The sequence below is a fragment of the Bos mutus genome, chromosome 8 (assembly GCF_027580195.1).
Source record: "Bos mutus isolate GX-2022 chromosome 8, NWIPB_WYAK_1.1, whole genome shotgun sequence".
Lineage (NCBI taxonomy): Eukaryota > Metazoa > Chordata > Mammalia > Artiodactyla > Bovidae > Bos > Bos mutus.
This window is the reverse complement of record NC_091624.1, coordinates 33,739,159-33,761,254: the sequence shown is the minus strand read 5'-3', so window position 1 is coordinate 33,761,254 and position 22,096 is coordinate 33,739,159. Positions and strand designations below refer to the sequence as shown.

Genomic DNA, 22,096 nt, shown 5'->3' with positions numbered 1-22,096 from the left:
AAAGAGTCAGACACGACTGAGCGACTGATCTGATCTGATCTGATCTGATGGTAAATATCAATACATCAAGTAACCTACATCAACAAAAGCTTTTTGGAGTCTCCATTAATTTAAGACCACAAGGGGATTCTTAGCCAAAGTTTGAGAACTCTTGTTCTAAACTTCTCCTGTACATTTTGTGCTCTGATCTAGAATCAACCCTTTCTCCAAAAAGCCCCGGGTTTTTTTGGTAAGAAATGGTATTAAGACACCAGAGTCTGAACACTAGAGAGGAAATACATCTTTAAAAACAATTCTGTAACTTAGATGTAAGGGAAATTTGCATTATGGAAATCGGAATTCTGAAATTTATTAATTAGGGGTTTTTTTGTTTGTTTTCTCCAATAATATTTCTCTTTAAGGTTATCTGTTAGCATTTTTCAGTAGGTAGAACGTTTACTATTAAAAATATCCAAAAACATATGAAACACACTGATCATAACACATCTTCTGTTCCATTCCAAAGTGAGAGTTTTTTTTTTCAGTAACTCTTAAATTTTTAAATTAAATTACACTGCTACCAAAATAAAACAGCTTGCAATTAAGTGATTCTAAGAATCATACTCTTACAAATTATAGATGTATGCATGAATTTTTTGAAGGAAGGCAAACAAATGGAAATTAAGAACAACGTAATAAGCAAGCTGATGTTCCTATTTTTTACTTTTCTCACTGACAGAATAAAAACTGAACAAAATATTCCAAGCCACCTCCAGCTCAGATCTAAAAATCTAAGACTGTTGACACTAATGTTGAGAGAACTGTAGGGTGAACACTAGAGGGCAGTTCTACCTACTGCACGATTTTTTGTTTTGGTTTAATAGGACTCTGTCAGACCCCATGGACTGTAGCCCACCAGGCTCTTCTGTCCACAGGATTTCCCAGGCAAGAGTACTGGATTGAGTTGCCATTTCCTTCTCCAGGGAATCTTCCTGACCCAGGGATTGAACCTGCACTCCTCTTGGCAGGTGATTCTTTACCACTGAGTCAATGATTTTTATATCACTGATGAACATAGATGCAAAAATCCTAAACAAAATTCTAGCAATCAGAATCCAACAACACATTAAAAAGATCATACACCATGACCAAGTGGGCTTTATCCCAGGGATGCCCTTGCATCCTTCAATATCCGCAAATCAATCAATGTAATACACCACATTAACAAATTGAAAAACAAAAACCATATGATTATCTCAATAGATGCAGAGAAAGCCTTTGACAAAATCCAACACCCATTTATGATAAAAACTCTCCAGAAAGCAGGAATAGAAGGAACATACCTCAACATAATAAAAAAAAAAAAAAATGATTTTTAGAGTTTGGCAAATCCAAGCGTAAAGGAGAAAAAACAAACAAAAAAGCTATACAGCTATTCAATGAACAATTTAAACTATAATTTTTCAGCAAAGCAGAAAACTGTTAAATAAAAAGACTCAGATAAGAATTTATCTTCCCTCCCTTGCCCTATTTTGAGGTGAATCAAAATGAGACCAAAACCAACCTCGGGAGGTTACATTTATAACTGATAACGTTAATTACTTGAATAGTTAGAACATTAGGGAATTGAAAACATGACCGATGTGGAGTATATCAAGTCAAGTTAACTTTCCAATGTATATTTTAAAGACACTATCACAAATATTTGTTTCACTGTAGTAGTCTCCTACTGCTTTTGATTCTCTGAGTTTACACACAGTCTTACAGCTATTTCCTTAAAAATATAAATTTTTTATATGTTACAAAAATCTCAATGGTATATACATCCTGCAACAAATAATTTCCCAAGCAAGTGCAAGAGCTAAAGAAACTATCTTCACATTGCAAATAAATTTTATTTACCTCTCATAATAAAATGTAAATTGCATACAGGTAACAAACACGTCTTCGTAAATAAGCTATAAACATCTGACAGCAAAAAATTCATTAAAATATACCAAAGTTTTAAACTTAATCAGTAGTCTTAGTAAATAAGACTTAATTTCAAACAATATGGTATCATTTCCAAAATATGCACATTATCGTTCAGAAATGGTTGTTCCTCATTTCTAACTCTTTAATTTTTATTTATTTTTACTACTTTTGCTTTAATCACGTTTTTATTGTTTCCAAATACTGAACACAAAAGTTTATTTTTCTTTTTTCGTTGAGCAAAGGACAATGAAAAATGGAAATTTCACTATCATTCCTTTGTAGAAATAGTTAAATAGTTAAGTATGTAAGTTTAGAAAACAATATTCTTCTAACTGGAAGAGAACAATAACTATTTATCTAACTACTTCTTATATAATAATTAAACGCAGTAAGGCACAGGCACTAAGCTGAACATCCTGATCAACAGAACGAAACTGAGTATAACAGATCTACACTTACACAAATAACTGACTTTTGATACAGGTACAAAGGAAACTCAGTGGAGAAAGGATAGTCTTTCTAAAAACGGTGCTGAACAATCAAATATCCAAATGCCAAAAAAAATGTTCTATCCACACCTCACACCATATAAAAATTAACCCAAATAGGAGCACAGACCTAAATGCAAAATCTAAAACAATAAAAAACTGGAAGAAACATAAAAGAAAATATTGATAATATGGGTTCTGCAAATATTTCTTAGATATAACTCTAAAAGCATAACCCATAAAAGAACAAATAAACAAATGAAAATCATCTAAATTTAAAACTTCTGATCTTAGAAGATACTACATTAGGAACTTCCCTGGTGGTCCAGCAGTTAATAATCCACCTTGCAATACAGGAGACTCAGGATTGAACCCTGGACCAGGAATTAAGAACCCACATGCCTTGGAGCAACTGAGCCCTGCGTCACAACTAGAGAGTCACGTGACACAATGTGACACAAAGAAAGATCCTGCATGATGCAACCAAGACCTGACGCAGCCAATAAATAAATAAATATTAAAGACAGAGAAATTGAGAGAGAGAGACGACAGCACACAGAATGGGAGAAAATATGAAGGAAAAAAAAGAAGTGCAACTGAAAGAAAATGCTTACAATTCAAGTATCTGATAAACAACTTGAATCCATAATATTAAAAAAAAAAAACCTAAAACTCAATTATTAAAACACTAAAATTTCAAAAAATAGAAGATTTGGAAAGAGACATCACCAAATAAGAGATGCTAAAAGATAATGCACCAAACAACTCATGAATTGATGTTCAACATCATCAGCCATTCAGTTCAGTTCAGTTCAGTTGCTCAGTCGTGTCCGACTCTTTGCAACCCCATGAATCGCAGCACGCCAGGCCTCCCTGTCCATCACCAACTCCCGGAGTTCACTCAGACTCAGGTCCATCGAGACAGTGATGCCATCCAGCCACCTCATCCTCTGTCGTCCCCTTCTCCTCCTGCCCTCAATCCCTCCCAGCATCAGAGTCTTTTCCAATGAGTCAACTCTTCGCATGAGGTGGCCAAAGTACTGGAGTTTCAGCTTTAGCATCATTCCTTCCAAAGAAATCCCAGGGCCTGATCTCCTTCAGAATGGACTGGTTGGATCTCCTTGCAATCCAAGGGACTCTCAAGAGTCTTCTCCAGCACCACAGTTAAAAAGCATCAATTCTCCGGCGCTCAGCTTTCCTCACAGTCCAACCCTCGCATCCATACATGACCACTGGAAAAACATAGCCTTGACTAGACGGACCTTTGTTGGCAAAGTAATGTCTCTGCTTTTGAATATGCTATCTAGATTGGTCATAACTTTTCTTCCAAGGAGTAAGCGTCTTTTAATTTCATGGCTGCCATCACCATCTGCAGTGATTTTGGAGCCCAAAAAAATTAAGTCTGACACTGTTTCCCCATCTATTTCCCATGAAGTGATGGGACCAGATGCCATGATCTTCGTTTTCTGAATGTTGAGTTTTAAGCCAACTTTTTCACTCTCTTCTTTCACCTTCATCAAGAGGCTTTTTTTAGTTCCTCTTCACTTTCTGCCATAAGGGTGCCATCAGCCATTAGGGAAATGCAAATTAAAATCACAATGAGATATCAGTATACCCCTACTAGAATGGCTACAATTTTAAAAGAATGATCGTAAGAATTTAAAAAGAATGACCATGACAAGTGTTGGTAAGAATACAGAAGAACTAGACTTTTCATACACTGTGGGAGAGACTATAAGATGGTATTAATGTCTTTGTAAAACAGATCATTGTTAAGTTTCCTAAAAAGAAACACAGACCTACCATATGCTTCAGCCATTCCATTTATAGGTAGTTACTGAGCATGATAAATATGTTCGTTATTTTCACTGAGATAATGATTTAACCATTATACATAAGCCAAAGTTATCAAACTATATTTATCTTGTTATAAGATGATTATATCTCAATAAAGCTGTTTAAAAATTCGTAGGTGACCTTAACACGTACTGTTGGTGTAGTGGATAATGCAGGAACTAAACAAGAGTGATTGGAGAGTGTGAAATGAGATGCAGATTGCATTTATAGGCTATTTAAAACTTTTTGGCTTTTGAGGAAATCAGATAAATTGTGTATTAACAGAACTGTACTGTCCTGTGCTTGAGCTACCAGGGAAGCCCAGTAACAGAACAGTGCAGTCTAAATATGGGAAAGCCCAGACTGGTTTAAATGATATGGAATTGAGGAATTAAAGATTCAGTAGAGAAAAATACTAATGATTAAAAGACCAAGAAAAGAGACACATCCTTTGTAGCAAAAAGTAACAGGAAGGTAAGCAAAGGATACAATCAAATAAAGGGGAACAAGCAAATTTTGTGCAAGAAATATGAGGACAATAAATTGTATTATCTCTAAGATTAGGTCAACTTCTGAGAATATGTACATATATATCTGACAATTTCAAATGTTTGAAAAGTATAAAACAGTCATTCCAAAATTTAGAACCAGAGTAGTTAAGATTGCTGGGCTCAGTTCAGGCTGTTTATCAATAATCATTTTAGTAATACCTTCTAAGTTAATTCATCCTCCAATATCATTCAGCCACTCAGTAAAGGTCTATCCAGGAGAAAGACTTTGTTAGGTATGTGTGATGAAAAAATACAAAGTGAAGTAAAAACATTTCAGGTATTTGCAAGACTGGAATGATGAACAATGGATCCTACACTGGGTAAGACAGGGGCTTCCCTGATAGCTCAGTTGGCAAAGAATCCACCTGCAATGCAGGAGATCTTGGTTTGAGCCCTGGGTTGGGAAGATCCCCTGGAGAAGGGAACGGCTACCAACTTGAGTAAGAAGGCCTGGAGAATTCCATGGACTGTATAGTCCTTAGAGTTGCAAAGAATTGGACGTGACTGAGCGACTTTCACTTCACAAGAGAGGGCGTGATGATGAGTCAGTAGATCAGAGCTCTGAATAAGGCAGAACTCTTGCAGTACAGACACTTGAACAAGAAAGCTAGAAAGATAAAACTCCATGGATCTCAAAATTTAACACTTCACTATATACTGGTTAAACCACTATACTGCATTTGTTCAGGTGTTCTCATCAGGTTATAAGCCTCATGTAGAAAGAGAATAGGGCTCATTTTACATCTTTAGAAACGTGCTCAACACTTTTTCTGCAAAGCACTGCATTAAGCATTATGTTTCTTTTCTACTCTCCCAGATTCAGCACTGAGTTAGGTACATAAACATGTTTAATAGATACTTCATAGTTGAGAAAAAAATCTAAAGGGGGCAAAAAAAAAAAACTAAAAAGAGCATCCATAGAAGCCTTTAAAGATAAAAAATATATAATAAATTTTCTATGGAAACTGACGTGCTTTGATCAAGTCTTACGTAAGGAAAAAAATTCAGTAGCCATAAAATATACAAAATGTTATGTTCTAGTAAAATTCTATTTATGTACACTGAAACTTGAATTTCATATGATCACATTTTTATTTTTATTCCCAACCATTTAGAAATGTAAAAACCACTCAGGCCATACGAAAACAAGCAGTAGGTCAGATTCGGCCCATGTGTCAAGTTTGCTGACTCCTGCTTTAAATGAAAAGTTAAACAGTAATAAACATTAACAAAATAACATAAATATATGATGCTGCATTTAAACAAATATATTTTAAAGTAAAAAGTTTCATACAATCACTTAACGTATTATGTCTATAATTTACACATACTGGTATTTAAAATTACAATACCTTTTCTCTGGTATCACTTTTAACTTGCTCATCTTGAATTACTTCATTTCACCATTGCAGATAATCTAAAAAGAAAAAAATACTGATATTAAACACACAATTTTGTTTTCTATATATTAGATGTCATAAAAGTCATACAACTGATCGTTTTTATTATGGGCAACACAAGATAAGATTGGAAACCAAAGGAGAATGTTTGAGTTTTACATGCTTCTGGCAGGTCACTTCAAAGTACAAAGTGTGCCTATTAAACCACTTAAAATCAGTCAGTAAAAGGTCATCAAAAATCCAAGTGCTACAAAAGTGTAAAAACATAATTTATACTATAGAGCCAAGATTTCTTTTGAGACAATTCAAATTATCCTTCCTGTTCTAATATACACCTTAAAATAGTCAAACCAATCCTATGATTAGTGTATTGTCCACCATTCACACAGCAGTCAAGTACGGTAAATATGTATGATTATTTCTGTATGAAAACATTTTAATTAACAACAAATTGTTTAGACAGAGCAAAATCTTCTCAAAAATCTCTCATCTCATTTAATATATTTACGCATATTTTTCTTCAACCAACAGAGGTTTCATCTTTGGAATGTACATATTATATATTTTAAAACCTTACATCTTTTTTAATATAAGGGATCTAAAATAGGAGTCAGTTACACAGATGTTGCAAGGCTGGCAAGCTATAGAGGAAGCCTAGGGAGGCTCAAGATAAACAACTGCAAAAGCAGTTACCACCCTGGGTTAGGAGGGCAAGAAGGAAAAGAGATTTAAAAGAAAAGAGATTTAAAACCCTAAATCTCTATTCATAATTTTTATAATTTTTCAGATTTATTTTACAGCTAGTCACCCAAAAAAAAACCTCAGATATCTTTTAATTTTACATATCGATGCGTATTACGAAGCAGAATTTTGTGGCATTTTTAAACAAGAAGTTTAAAAACTATTGTCAATTCAACAAGTTACATCCTTATGCAATGTTTAGTAATGCTATATTTAAAGGAAAACAAACATGCCCAAAAAAAGAGATTTCAAATTGCTTAATAGATTTAGAAGATATAGATATTCTCAGTGTTTTACTACAGTAACAAAGAACTTCTCGTTTAACTAAACATAACTTTTTTTCCTTTTTTTTAAACTCAATTATAATAGAGGAAACATATTTAGGACTATCTACAAAAATTACATAGGCTGTTTTTAAAGTAGATAAGAAATTTTTAAGTGCTAACTACTTCTTCTTTTAACTGACTTTTTTAATGCCTACAAAGTCAAAAGTAACTTTTTCTGATTTCCAAATTAATTAAGAATCATTATACATCCAAAGGTAGGGGGAATCTTACATGTTTTCAAAAGCACCATTGTTGCCATAAACAGAATTAAGCTACTTGGTTAAGTAGTATGACTTTCTCTAAAACTACATCAACAGCAAGCCCATCTCAGAAGGTGAAGGGCCTTGTCTCGCCTGTCTGGGATGCCCAGGGTAAAGGGAGCAATAATGCTGGCACAGGCAAGCATACTGAAGCAGGATGAGGACCTCACAGGGTTCCGGACACCAGCCATCACCTCCAGCTCTGCTCAGAGGGATGCTGTGAGAGACAGACTGTTAAAGAGGTTGCAGAACATGAAGCCAAACTACACGTCTAAGCTTACTGAGAGAACGTTCAGTTGATGGCACTGGATGGGCTCCCCTGAGGACGCGGAAGGATGTTGTTTGGGGATTAAACTCTGTTTACCGATCCTCTGAATTCTGATGCTCCCTGAATATTGAAGCTGCAGAACCAAACATCATTTGTGGGACAAGGAGGACCTGGGCAATAAAGTTGAAGACTACATGAAGAATTATAACAGATGACAGGAGGAGAAGGCTGCAGGCCCACAGACTGTGTTGTAAGTTTGTCTCCAACTTAAATCAAAAGGAAGCCCTCCTCCCGAGTCCTCAAGCTTCCTCTTTGTCCCTCTGGGTCATCCAAGTCTGTGATCATGTTATCCTGAGCAAGAACCTCTTCACAACTGCTCACTGTAGATGGAGCCTTCTACATATATAGAGTAAAAAAAAAAAAAAGTGTCTGAAGTTCCAAAGAGTTGCCTCCTTAACCTTAACAGATTTCCTTTTCTGAAACTGTACAAAATACACTGCTGCTGAGATTCCTGAGAAGTCGTAATGAACTCAGAATTGAGGCTAGAGCTTGCTTCTCACCCTTTTCCCAAACAAAATTAGTTCCCTGCACAAATGACACTAACGACATGCTTAGCACAGCTCATAGACTACCGATAAGAAATCCATTACAGACTGTGATCAGATGTAAACTCTCAGCCCTTTCCTAGATGTCTTGAAGCTTCCGAGAATGCACAGTCATTCACTATAAATCTCTACTGAAAAGGGTATTATATTTAATATAAGTCTATCTGGAACAGATTTGTAATTTGTACATTTAATGCTTCAATCACTTTTTTCTATTCTCAGTTAGTTTGTATTTTCATTGTATAGGGATGTTAAGAAGGATGTTAAGTCAAGCAACTATGAAGAGAAACACAAAAAGGGATATGAAAGAAGGGGGGGAAAGTGCACTTCACTAAGCAAATATGCCCTTTACAGCCACTTTTTCTTGCTGAATCCTGAGGCCAGAGTGCTTCAGAGAAAAGGAAAAGCCTTCTTTTTGCTGTGAAAGTTTGTGTTTATTACAGTACGGTGTAATAGAAAGAGCAGGAACCTAGAAGCAGAAATGTTGCATCTCATGAAGTCTGTGGCTTTGCCAACCAAGTGTGACAAAGCAAGACGCTGAGACCTTATGCAAGAGAGGCTGTGAAGTCCAAGATCAAGGTGCAGGCAGTTACGGTGTCTGGTGAGAACTGGGTATGTGGTTCACAGACCCCCATCTTCTCACTGTACTGTGGCATGGGGGAAGGGCCAGGGGAGATCTCTTGGGTGTCTCTTCCTCCATGAGAAGATGGGGGGTCCCATGTTCCCTCTGTTTCTCCCAATGGTTACATGACATTTCATGCTAATTCTAGCATAGCGTCAAAGCCAGGAATCTGACATTCATACAACATGTGTTTCTAGTTCTACGTCATTTTATTACATGTGTAATTTATATAAACTACCACATTTTGCTATATTTTTACAATATTAGAAAGCATGGATTTCTATTACTTGAATAACTTCAAAAAGATAATGAAAATCACTGTAATCTCAAAATTCGTTCATTTAACATTAATGGCTACACAGCTTCAACTGTGTATGGCCAAAGAAAGTACTTCCAAGGAGATCATTTAATATAACTGATCACGCCTTCTTCTTATAAATACTTTATTATATAGCTGTAGTTTGTTTTCTGCCTACTCACTGCCATTCTTTCTTAAATTTCCTTTACTAGAATGCCCTAGGGCTCAGTCCTTGGCCTTTTCAACTCCACTCTCTTCGCTGGTGATCTCATCCAGTCTCATGACTACTCAACATCTCCACCTGGCTCTCTAATAACATCACAAACTTAACACATCCAAAACTAATCTCCTGACTTTGCTTTCCCTTCCCAATGTGCTCTAACCTCAGCTTTCCTCAAATGTATTTAAGAGACAATTCTCTCTCTGCAATTGCTCAGTCCAAAACGTTAGTGTCCTTCTTTACTCCTGTTTTATACCCCACATCCAACCCCTCAGGAATTCCTGACAATTCTACTCTCAAAACATATCCAGACTCCACTCACTTCTCCACACCCATCAATACTACCATGTGGGCCACTGCCCCTGTTTGTCCCTCTTCTATGTGTGGCACCTACAGTCTATCTTCAACACAACATCCTGACTGATCCTTTTAAAAGCCTGGAGAAAAGAGGGGGGAAAAAATGCAGATAAATCTTGCATCGCTCTGCTCAGAGCCCAATGGGTGCTGCCCAAATATTTAAATGACTTTACGGGCCCTGAAGGAATGCCCCAGCCCTGCTCTCTGTAACTTGCCTACAACTCCTCTTCCGCACACTGCTCTGGACGCACTGGCTGGGCCTCCATGCTTTCCACCAGCACACCAGGCTCACTCTCACCTTACTGCCTTTGCCCAAGCTGTTTCCTTTGCCTGAAATGTTCCGCCAGATATCCCAATGACTAACCAGCTCCCAAATTTCCTTTGCTCAAGAATCACCTTTTCAAAAAACACAATCACCTTTTCTTTTCTTTTTTTTTTATTTTTTTAATTTTATTTTTAAACTTTACATAATTGTATTAGTTTTGCCAAATATCAAAATGAATCCGCCACAGGTATACATGTGTTCCCCATCCTGAACCCTCCTCCCTCCTCCCTCCCCATACCATCCCTCTGGGTTGTCCCAGTGCACTAGCCCCAAGCATCCAGTATCGTGCATCGAACCTGGACTGGCAACTCGTTTCTTACATGATATTTTACATGTTTCAATGTCATTCTCCCAAATCTTCCCACCCTCTCCCTCTCCCACAGAGTCCATAAGATTGTTCTATACATCAGTGTCTCTTCAATCACCTTTTCAATAAAGCTTATCCCAACCATCCTATTTAATACTGTAAAACAGCTCCAGACATCACCCCTTACCTCAATCTAGTTTTCTCTTTTCTCAGAGCACTTCCAGCCTTCTACGACAGGATGATTCAAAAGTAATAGAACACTTTGAAAACTGTACTCAATAACTGATTACATATATATGAACAGGTGTCAAAACAAATTCTTACAGGAAGTTTATTTCCATATACTTACAAATCTCCAACATATGCCCCCATCACATCACATACATCAATCCCATAATCTAATTCATCCCAGAGCCTCAACAGCTTATCACTACTGGTGGCTACAAAAGCAACCAAAATAGGTTCCTTTATTTCCTCAAGGTTTTGAGGAAAAGAGGCAGAAAACCAAGGTTCTTGATATAATCACATAAGTCATGTAGTTTAATACCTAATATCTTGGTGCAACTCTTTTTAATCACCTTGTAAACTAGGCAATTTAACTATGTGTACTATTGATATATATTATTTATTTCTCTCCACTGAACTAAACTTCCATAATAGCAGAAATCTTTGTTTTGCTCACTGTCCCCCAAGTACCTCGTACAGTGCCAGCACATTGCAGGTGGTAAATAAATTTCTGAATGAACAAATAAATGCTTTAAGGACATGAGACAACTTTACTACACAAATGAGCAAGTCTTCATTTTAAAAAACTCAATAATATGGTGGATATGGTACAGTGGCACACAGTATATACACTAACTGCTCTCTAGCATGCCTTCCTGCACTACAGGAATGTAGTACAGGAAAGCCAAAAAAACCCACAGCGTTTCCACTGCAGTTAGGTTCCAGATGTTTTTATACCCGCCAAACTCAATTTTACTTTTATGAAATTTGTTAGACTGAAAGTCACACAAATGCCACCTGATCCCACGGTGAAGAACCAACTTAGACATGCTTTGTTCTACAACAGGGTATACGGAGATGCTAAAGCCTTGTCCAGGGTTTCTCAAAGTGGGGTCCACAAGTTGTTGCTAGAATTGTTTGAGAGTTCAAAATGGAACACAAGGGGTTCTTTTTTCCTTCTCTTTTACTTTTGTGCACCAAGTAGTGGCCCCTAATTAATGGTTTTATTATGTATCATCTGTGTGTGCTAGTACACAGGACCATGTATATTTGGTTCCGAGTTGGCTGTGATAACTGGAGATTGCATGGCACACGGAGAAGGTAATGGGCTAATGAATATCAGCCCCTTCCTCAAATTACCTCCCCTAAATCCCCCTTATGCACTGCCAACTGCCTTACAGGAGCAAAAGTTCTACAACGGTAATGAAAAACTGGAGGGAAATTTTAATATTAATGAAAAAAACTGTATACCCAGATGTACCCATTCCTAACATTTTGATATTGCGATGAACATTCCAAACTGTGAACTGAATAAGTGGTAAGGGACTTACATTGTGAAATGTTTGGACTTTTCATGACTTTCTCATTTAGTTGTTTAGTATGTCCTTATGTTTTAGACATTAACATTTGTAATTTACAAATATGCCTGATAATCCAATGTGGCAAGTTTTGAGGCTGAGGTATGAAAGGAGGGTCAGTCGACAATTCTGGTAAGATTAGCAATGAAGAATTGTATCCTCCAAGTCATTTCACTAAATTAGTGCAACAAGTTGCTACTGCTGCTAAGTCGCTTCAGTCATGTCTGACTCTGTGCGACCCCATAGATGGCAGCCCACCAGGCTCCCCCGTCCCTGGGATTCTCCAGGCAAGAACACTGGAGTGGGTTGCCATGTCCTTCTCCAATGCATGAAAGTGAAAAGTGAAAGTGAAGTCACTCAGTCATGTCCGACTCTTAGTGACCCCATGGACTGCAGCCCACCAGGCTCCTCCGTCCACGGGATTCTCCAGGCAAGAATACTGGAGTGGGGTGCCATTGCCTTCTCCCACCAAGAGACACACATAAAAAAACACATCCTTGTATTGAAAACTACTTATCAATAGATTTATACAATGAAATATAGTATTCCATTCTGTGCGGGAAATATTTCAAGTGAAGTAATGACTCTAGCAATATTCAAAACATACAGCTGCAAATTATAGTAGTTTGACACATTAAAGGTACTAATGGGATCTCCAAACAAACACAATAAAGCTTTGGCTTAAAAAAAGTTACATACAATGAAAAGGCTAAGGTAGCAAGTGATACAGCAGCAGAGTTTCACTGATTAGCAAAAGGAAAGTCACCCCAATTGCTGAGAACCCAGTATGTCCAGAATGTAAAGTCATGCCAAATGAAATAGTTTACATGAGATGTAGTAAGAGAAAATTTTAAAGTTCTACAGTATAATAACAGTAAGTCAATGTATTGACATGTCATGTGATATTAAAGACCCACGTGATAAATAGAAAACAAGTTTTCCTGTCCAGACTGAATGATGAAATCAAGAAAACATTTTTTGTGTGTGTGGGACTTCCCTGGTGGTCCAGTGGTTAAAACTGTCTTTCAACACAGGAGACTAAAGTTCAATCCCTGGTCGGGGAACTAAGATCACATATGCCATGGGGCAACTAAGCCTCTGTGCTCTGGAGCCCACCTGCCACAGTTAGAGAGAAGCCTGTGAGGCACAACAGAGAGCCCACATGGCACAAAGACCCGATGCAGCCAAATTAATAAACAATTTTTTTTTTTTTTGGCCACAGAATGCTGCCCAAAGCCAGAAAAAGACAGGATAGCTGATGTTTTACCTTCCTGTCTAGAAACATAAGGTCCACCTTGGAAGAACTTTGTTGGCGTCTGTGCTGAAAATGTTCCAATAGCTGGCTCCATGTGAGGATGTGCTACTGTTGTTTAACAACCCCAGTCTCTCCAAAAAACACCTGACTTTTTAACACAGCATTTTCTTCACAGAGAAGAGTTAGTAAATCAAAAGCTCTGGTGGATGAAATGAAAACGTTCTCTTAAGACATCCAGGAGCTTAGCGGATGAAGAGTTCTCGAGCGTGTGTCAGAGCTGAGTGGTGTACTGCAGGGGTACTTTCACAAACACAGTAGGCCAGATTCTGCTGAGCACTCCGGATGAAGAATGGCTACTGCCACTAGCCAACTTAGCAAACATTTGTTACCATATGAAACAAATCAACCACTACTCTCTGCAAGACCTAGAGAAAGCATTTTGACTTCCAAGTAATAAGATTTTTGGGCTTCCCTGGTGCTCAGTCAGTAAAGAATCCACCTGCAACGTAGGAGACCTGGGTTCGATCCCTGGGTTGTTAAGAGCCCCTGAAGGAGGGTATGGCAGCCCACTCCTGTATTCTTGCCTGGAGAGTCCCCGTGGACAAAGGAGCCTGGCAGGCTACAGTCCATGGGGTCACACAGGGTCGGACACAACTGGGCAACTAAGCACACGATTTAAGATTCTTGGGGAAAAAATTCAAATGACAAAAGGATATCAAAAGATGCTCTTATTGCTGCTTTGGACTTGAGAGTGAAAAGGGGTATCAACAAATTTCAAATCTTGCTGACCTAGAGGAAAAAAATTAGAAAATAAAACTGAACAGTATTTTCTCTTTCTTTTCAAATAAATATAAGACTAAATGAGAGGCCCTTTCTCTGAATCATCTGCTTATTCTGAGAACTTGACTGAGGGGGAAGAATTTTTGTGCACTGCAGTATGACTATAAACTCAAGATGAGACTTACCTGCTCTGTCCCTAAAAAGTGCTAAATTTCTATCAAAGAGTAGTGTCTTGCAAATCATACAAGGGTAATGAACATTTTGCTGCTGGTTTTCAATTTCTTATGTGTATATGGAATTTTCTATTTAACAAGCATCAAGACCAAGGAGGAAATCATCTCATGTTGGTTGAAAATGAAATGTGAATAGTTATTTCAAGTTCAACAAAAGAAAATAAAAACAAGTTTCATATGAAAGAGATAAACCACTATTTTTAGTTTTTAAAACTAGTAACTTTATTGTATAAAACTTTTTCATAAAATACGAAGTAATCAATATACATATATATATATATAATCATTTTTAACTCCTGGACCTTTATTTGGTCCAGGAGTTCATAATGAGGTTCAACTCCTATATCTGAACCTCATTATGCCAGTCAGGGCAAAACAAGTTTTTCAAATTCTGATATAAATTGTTAACAGGCTACATTTTTAATATTACTTTGGCTTATGGTTTTTACTAGCTTTGCTATTTGCACTGTCAATTTTAATGCTTGTGATGAAAACTAGTTAAAATCAATTTACACTGGTACTGGCAAAAAGACAAAGAGACCAATGGAACAAAACTGAAAGTCTAGAAATAAACATATACATCTATGGCCGACTGATTATTGACAAGGGTGCCAAGTCCACTCTATGATGGAAAAAAAAAAAAAAAAAAGTCTCTTCTATTGCTGGGACAAATGGATTTTCACAGGCAAAAGTATGAAGTGGAATTCCTACTCACACCAGAAACAAAAATGAATCAACAGTCATCACAATGAAACAACAACATGAATATAAGCAGCTAAAACTCTTAGAAGAAAACATAACAGTGAATCTGTATGACACAGAATTTGGCAACAGATTCTCAGTTACAGCAACAGAAGCACAAGAAACAAAAGAAAAAGAAAGATAAATTGAACTTCAAATTTTAAAACTTCTGTCTCAAAGGACATTATCAAGAAAGTTAAAAGATAACATAAAGAATGAGAGAAAATATCTGCAAATTATATATCTGATAAGGGTTTAATATCCAGAATATATACAGAACACCTACAACTCAACAACAACAAAAAAAAACAGTCCACTGAGCAACTGAACTGAACTGAACTGAAATGATCTGAATGAACATTTTCCCAAAGAAGATATTTGTTGTTGTTGTTCAGTCACTCAGTCATGCCCAACTCTTTGCAAACCCCTGGACTGCAGCGCACCAGGCCTCCCTGTCCTTCACCAACTCCCAGAGTTTACTCAAACTCATGTCCACTGAGTAGGTGCTGCCATCCAACCATCTCATCCCCTGTCATCCCTTCTCCTCCTGCCTTCAATCTTTCCCAGCATCAGGGTCTTTTCCAGTGAGTCAGTTCTTCGCATCAGGAGGCCAAATTATTGGAGTTTCAGCTCCAGCATCAGTCCTCCCAAATGAATATTCAGGACTGATTTCCTTTAGAATTGACTAATTTGATCTCCTTGCAGTCCAAGGGACTCTCAAGAGTCTTATCCAACACCACAGTTCGAAAGCATCAATTCTTCGGTGCTCAGCCTTCTTTATGGTCCAACTCTCACATCCGTACATGACTACTAGAAAAACTACAGCTTTGACTATATGGACCTTTGTCAGCAAAGTGATGTCTCTGCTTTTTAGGTTTGTCTAAAAATACAAAATACAGTATTCCACTGTATTGTATGTATATATGCACCATAACTTCCTAATCCATTCAACTGTTAGTGCAACGCATAGGTTGCTCCACGTCATGGCTACTGTGAATAATGTGACTGTAACTCCCATTGGCCATTTCTGTCAATGCTCTAATGTTTCTAGAGTCAAGCTGACACCTATGATCAGCTTATACTGAGCATTTCATTTGATCTGGAATCTGGTTTCTCCTTTGACTTATGCTCTGTGTTTGTGTGCTCAGTTGCTCAGTCATGTCTGACTCTTTGCAACCAAGTGGACTATAGTCCATGAGGCTCCTCTGTCCATGGGATTTCCCAGGCAAGGACACAAATTTCACGGCTGCAGTCACTGTCTGCATTGATTTTGGAGCCCAAGAAAATAAAGTCTGTCACTACTTTTATTTTTTCCCTATCTATTTGCCATGAAGTGATAGGACCAGATGCCATGATCTCAGATTTTTGAATGCTGAGTTTTAAGCCAGCTTTTTCACTTTCCTCTTTCACCTTCATCAAGAGGCTCTTTAGTTCCTCTTCACTTTCTGCCATTAGTTATTGCTGCTGCTGCTACTGCTGCTAAGTTGCTTCAGTCGTGTCCGACTCTGTGCAACCCCATAGACGGCAGCCCATCAGGCTTCCCCGTCCCTGGGATTCTCCAGGCAATAACACTGGAGTGGGTTGCCATTTCCTTCTCCAAAGCACGAAAGTAAAAAGTGAAAGTGAAGTCGCTCAGTCGTGTCTGACCTGTAGCGACCCCATGGACTGCAGCCCACCAGGCTCCTCCATCCATGGGATCCTCCAGGCAAGAGTTATTAGGGAAATGCAAATCAAAATCACAGTATTACTTCACACACACTATAGGATGGCTATAATAAAGAAAAAAACAGTAAATAAGTATTCTCAAGAATGTGGATAAGTTGAAACCCTCCTAAATCACTCATGCGAATGGAGCAACCACTATGAAAAACATTTGGGCAGGTCCTCAAAAAGCTAAATATAGAATTATCATATGACCCATCAATTCTACTCCTAGGTATATATCCACAAGAATTGAAAACAGAGAATCAGATAATCATATATCAATGTATATGGCAGCATTGTTCACAACACCCAAAGGTAGAAACCCAAGTATCTACCAAAAGATAAATGGACAAATAAAACATGGTATATATATACACACTGGAATGGTATTTAGCCATTAAAAGGCATAAAGGTCTAACACACGCTGCAATATGAATGAACCTCAAAAACATTATGCTAAGTGAAACAAGTCAGAAACAATATTGCAAGCTTCATTTATATAAAATATCTGTACATGCAAATTCACAGATATATAAAGTATATTAGGTTACCAGGGGCTGGGGGCAAAAGTGAACAGAGTTACTGCTTAATAGTTACAGATCATGGGGTCACGAAGAGTCAGACACGACTGAGCAACTGAACTGACCTGATCTGTAACAGAGTGATGACAAATTTTGGAAATAGATAGTAGTGACTGTTGTATAATATCATGAAAGTAATTAATGCTACTGAATTTTAAGCTTAAAAATAGTTAACATGGTAAATTTTATGTTAAACCACAATATCTGACCACATAAAAAGACTTTTTAAATGAGCTTACAATATTTTTTAAACTGCCAAGCCTAGTTTAAATAAATTAAATCCTATTTCAGCTAAAGCCAGCAATTTAACAGAAATTATTATCTTTACCATATGAGTTTTTAAAAATCACAGAAAGGAAACAGATTAACTTCAGAATGGTAAGCTAAGTTTAACTACCTGTTTATTTTTCAAGTAAGGTTGGTTAAAGTCTTTTTTATTTGTTTTAAATAAAGAAAAATAAAACTCTTATACAAGCCATATACCACAAGCCAGACTTTAGTAATATATTATAGAGCAAAAATGTGTAAAACTCCTAGGCCTGCTTTGAATAAAGTAAAAAGAAAAAATACCGTGGGAAATTTAGAAAAAGAAGTCTCTTTTCCTATCTGTATTACTAACTCATGTAAGAGTTTATATCATTTGGAGGGATGGAGATTTATACAAAAGAATAGACTAGACAGCCAAAATAAATAGATGCATTAAAAATATCATTCTCTATCAAAAAAGCATTAACAATCATTCCTGGAGTACTGTATCATAAGGCCTAAAATTTGAAGGGCTGCTCTGACTGCTTTGAGCCTCACAGGGCCCCAAATGCCTAAGGAAAGTTCTCCCAGTCTTGCCATAGTCAATGGGAAAGGCTCCTCACCCAGCTAGGTCCACTATCAGTTAAACCAGCTGCATGCCTCTCAGTCCTCAAGCTAAAACTAGTTTCAGTTCCCTGCTAGCCCTCAGAATTATTCACACAAACTAATCACATCCTCGCCCAGGAGTGGAGAGTAGTGGTTCACTCCACTCCCAAGCACCATTCCCCTAGGTTGAGAGTATATATGACTAAAAACCTGCTGTCAGTCTCACCTCATCAGGGTCAGGTAGTAGCTATCTTGCCCAGTTTAGGACAGGTGATCCCTCCTTCACCAATGAAGTGAAGGGAGGTGAACAGGAGATAGTCAGACAATTACTGTATCTAAACTTTCTTTTTACACTAATATCACAGCTATAACCTGAGACCCGAAAATTAGTTCATGGATCCTCCAGGGTATAAAAATTGGGAAAGGCTAGTCCAGACTCTTGTAGGCAGTGCTGGTCCAGGCCAGAATAGGTCCAGTGTGGTTCTAGAGCTTGTTAAGTACTAGCAGACGATTCCTGACTACCATGGCCTCCTAACGACAAGATTTTTCCGATTTTAAGACAGCAATAAAGATCTAGAGGCAATTTCACAATTAGGCCAGAGGCCTCTTACTCAAAAAGACAATACTTTCCTGAGTTTCTCAGTTGTGTGCAGAACTCAGGTTTTGGAGGTTTGCTCCTTGAGTCTCTTTCTTTAAATGTCTAAACAATTCTGTAAAGCACTTAATACCTGTGGCAAGTTATTGAGTTATTGCCCCTCCTCTCCAAAGTCACCCTTTTTGCCTGTACTGTGAAAACAGATTAATGCACTTAAAATACTAATTTCTTTGCCACCTGGCAAGATATTAAGCTTTGTCAAGAGAGCACTGGGAAGACTCTGCAGGGGTAAAGGATTCTGTTCCTGGTTCCGGCATGCCCACTTGGCTGCAGTAGGCTTGGCTTCTCCAAGACCCACTCCAACAAATACGGCTTCTCCAGCACCAGTCTCCTGCAGCAAGTGCAGATTCTCCAATAGGAGGTTATGCAATTTTGCAGCAGAATGCCTCTGACAAGTCATCTCCCCAGGAACAGCTTTCCCTGGCACCCAAGAAGGCACATACCCAGCAAATTCTTCTAGTGCCACAACTTAGCTGCTTGAACAACATCTAGACTTCAGTGAGCCATAGGGTTGGTAACTGCTCTTTGTAGTAACTGCTCTTTGTGTCAGCTAGTCCTGTATTGTCTGTTATCTTGACTTCTTACTGATAAATCCCTCACTGTTCCTATCCCTGTTATAGTCAATACTTCTTTTTTTAACTTTTTATTGGAATATAGTTGATTTTCAATGTTGTGTTAGTTTCTGCTGTACAAGAAAGTAAATCAGTTATACATATACCCCCTTTTTTCAGATTCTTTTCCCATATAGGTCATTACAGAGTGTTGAGTAGAGGTCTCTGTGCTATACAGTAGGTCCTTATTAATTATCCATTTTATATATGTGCATGCATACTAAGATGCTTCAGTCATGTCTGACTCTTTGCTACCCTATGGACAATAGCTCACCAGGCTCCTCTGTCCACGGGATGCTCCAGGCAAGAACACTGGAGTGGGTTGCCATGCCCTCCTCCAGGGGATCATCTCAACCCAGGGACCGAACTGGCATCTCTTACATCTCCTTTATTGGCAAGTGGGTTCTTTATCACTAGCATCACCTGGGAGGCCCATTTTATATGTAATAGTGCATATACGTCAATCTCAATCTCCCAATTAATCCCTCCTCCTCTTTCCCCCCTGGTAACCATAAGTTTGTCTTCTACATCTGTGACTCTATTTCTGTTTTATAATTAAGTTCACTTGTACCCTTTTTTAGATTCCACATATAAGCAGTATCATACGATATTTGTCTTGTCTAATTTACTTAGCATGATAATCTCTGGGCTCATCCATGTAGCTCCAAGTGGTATTTCATTCTTTGTTACAGCTGAGTAGTATTCCACTGTATATATGTATATATGTACCACATCTCATTTATCCAGCTCTCTGTTGATGGACATTTAGGTTGCTTCCATGTCCTGGCTATTGCAAACAGAGTTGCACAGAACACTAGGACATATATATCATTTCGGAAGATGGTTTTCTATGGATAGATGCCCAGGAGTGATCATATGATAGTTCTATCTTTACTTTTTTAAGGAACCTCCATACTGTTCTCCATAGTGGTTGTACCAATGTAAGAAGGTTTCCTTTTCTCCACACCCACTCCAGCATTTATTGTCTGTAGATTTTTTGATGATGGCCATTCTGACTAGTGTGAGGTAATACTTCAACGTAGTTTTGATTTGCAGTTCTCTGATAATTAGTGATGTTGAGCATCTTTTCATGTGCTTTTTGGCCATCTGTTATGTCTTCTTCAGAGAAATGTCTATTTAGATCTTCTGCCCACTTTTTGATTTGAGTTGCTTGTCTTTTGGACACAGAGCTGCATGAGCTATTTGCATATTTCGGAGATTAATCCCTTGTCAGTCACTTCATTTGCAACTAACTTTTCCCATTCTGTGGGCTGTCTTTTCATTTTGTTTATGGTTTCCTTTGCTGCGCAGATGCTCTTATATTTAATTAGGTCCTGTTTATTTTTGTTTTTATTTTTCATTATTCTAGGAAGGATCAGTTTAGTTCAGTCACTCAGTCGTGTCTGACTCTTTGCAACCCTGTGAACTGCAGAACGCCAGGCCTGCCTGTCCATCACCAACTCCCAGAGTCCACCAAAACCCATATCCATTGAGTCGGTGATGCCATTCAACCATCTCATTCTCTGTCGTCCCCTTCTCCTCCTGCCTTCGATCTTTCCCAGCATCAGGGTCTGTCTTTTCAAATGAGTCAGCTCTTTGCATCAAGTGGCCAAAGTATTGGAGTTTCAGCTTCAAAATCACTCCTTCCAATGAACACCCAGGACTGATCTCCTTTAGGATGCACTGGTTGGATCTCCTTGCAGTCCAAGGGACTCTCAAGAGTCTTCTCCAACACCACAGTTCAAAAGCATCAACTCTTCAGTGCTCAGCTTTCTTTACAGTCCAATTCTCACATCCATATGAAACTGGAAAAACCATAGCCTTGACTAGATGGACCTTTGTTGACAAAGTAAGGTCTCTGCTTTTTAATATGTTGTCTAGGTTGGTCATAACTTTCCTTCCAAGGAGTAAGCATCTTTTAATTTCATGGCTGCAATCACAATCTGCAGTGATTTCTGGAGCCCAAAAAAATAAAGTCAGTAACTGTTTCCTCTGTTTCCCCATCCACCAGATGCCATGATCTTAGTTTTCTGAATGTTGAGCTTTAAGCCAACTTTTTCATTCTCCTCTTTCACTTTCATCAAGAGACTCTTTAGTTCTTCTTTACTTTCTGCCATAAGGGTGGTGTCATCTGCATATCTGAGGTTATCGATATTTCTCCCAGCAAACTTGGTTCCAGCTTGTGCTTCCTCCAGCCCAGAGTTTCTCATGATATACTCTGCATATAAGTTAAATAAGCAGGGTGACAATATAGAGCCTTGATGAACTCCTTTTCCTATTTGGAACCAGCCTGTTGTTCCATGTCCAGTTCTAACTCTTGCTCCTTGACCTGCATACAGATTTCTCAGGAGGCAGGTCAGGTGGTCTGGTATTCCCATCTCTTGAAGAATTTTCCACAGTTTGTTGTGACACACACAGTCAAAAGCTTTGGCATAGTCAATAAAGCAGATGTTTTTCTGGAACTCTCTTGCTTTTTCGATGATCCAGTAGATGTTGGCAATTTGATCTCTCATTGCTCTGCTTTTTCTAAATCCAGCTTGAACA

At 38.0% G+C, this 22,096-nt stretch overlaps 1 protein-coding gene and 1 pseudogene across 5 annotated transcripts in view; one reads left to right on the top strand and one right to left on the bottom strand.

Moving 5' to 3' along the window:
* Positions 1–22,096, bottom strand: part of AGTPBP1 (ATP/GTP binding carboxypeptidase 1) — a 192,810-nt gene that overhangs the window by 155,531 nt on the left and 15,183 nt on the right. For all 5 annotated transcript variants that reach the window (XM_070375389.1, XM_070375391.1, XM_070375390.1 and 2 more), the window contains one exon: positions 6,181–6,245. In XM_070375389.1, coding sequence (XP_070231490.1) covers positions 6,181–6,212 — 32 coding nt within the window. In that variant the 5' untranslated portion in view covers positions 6,213–6,245. Of the gene's footprint in view, positions 1–6,180; positions 6,246–22,096 lie in introns of those variants that run through there.
* LOC138988965 (NEDD8-conjugating enzyme UBE2F pseudogene) lies at positions 7,420–8,038 on the top strand (annotated as a pseudogene).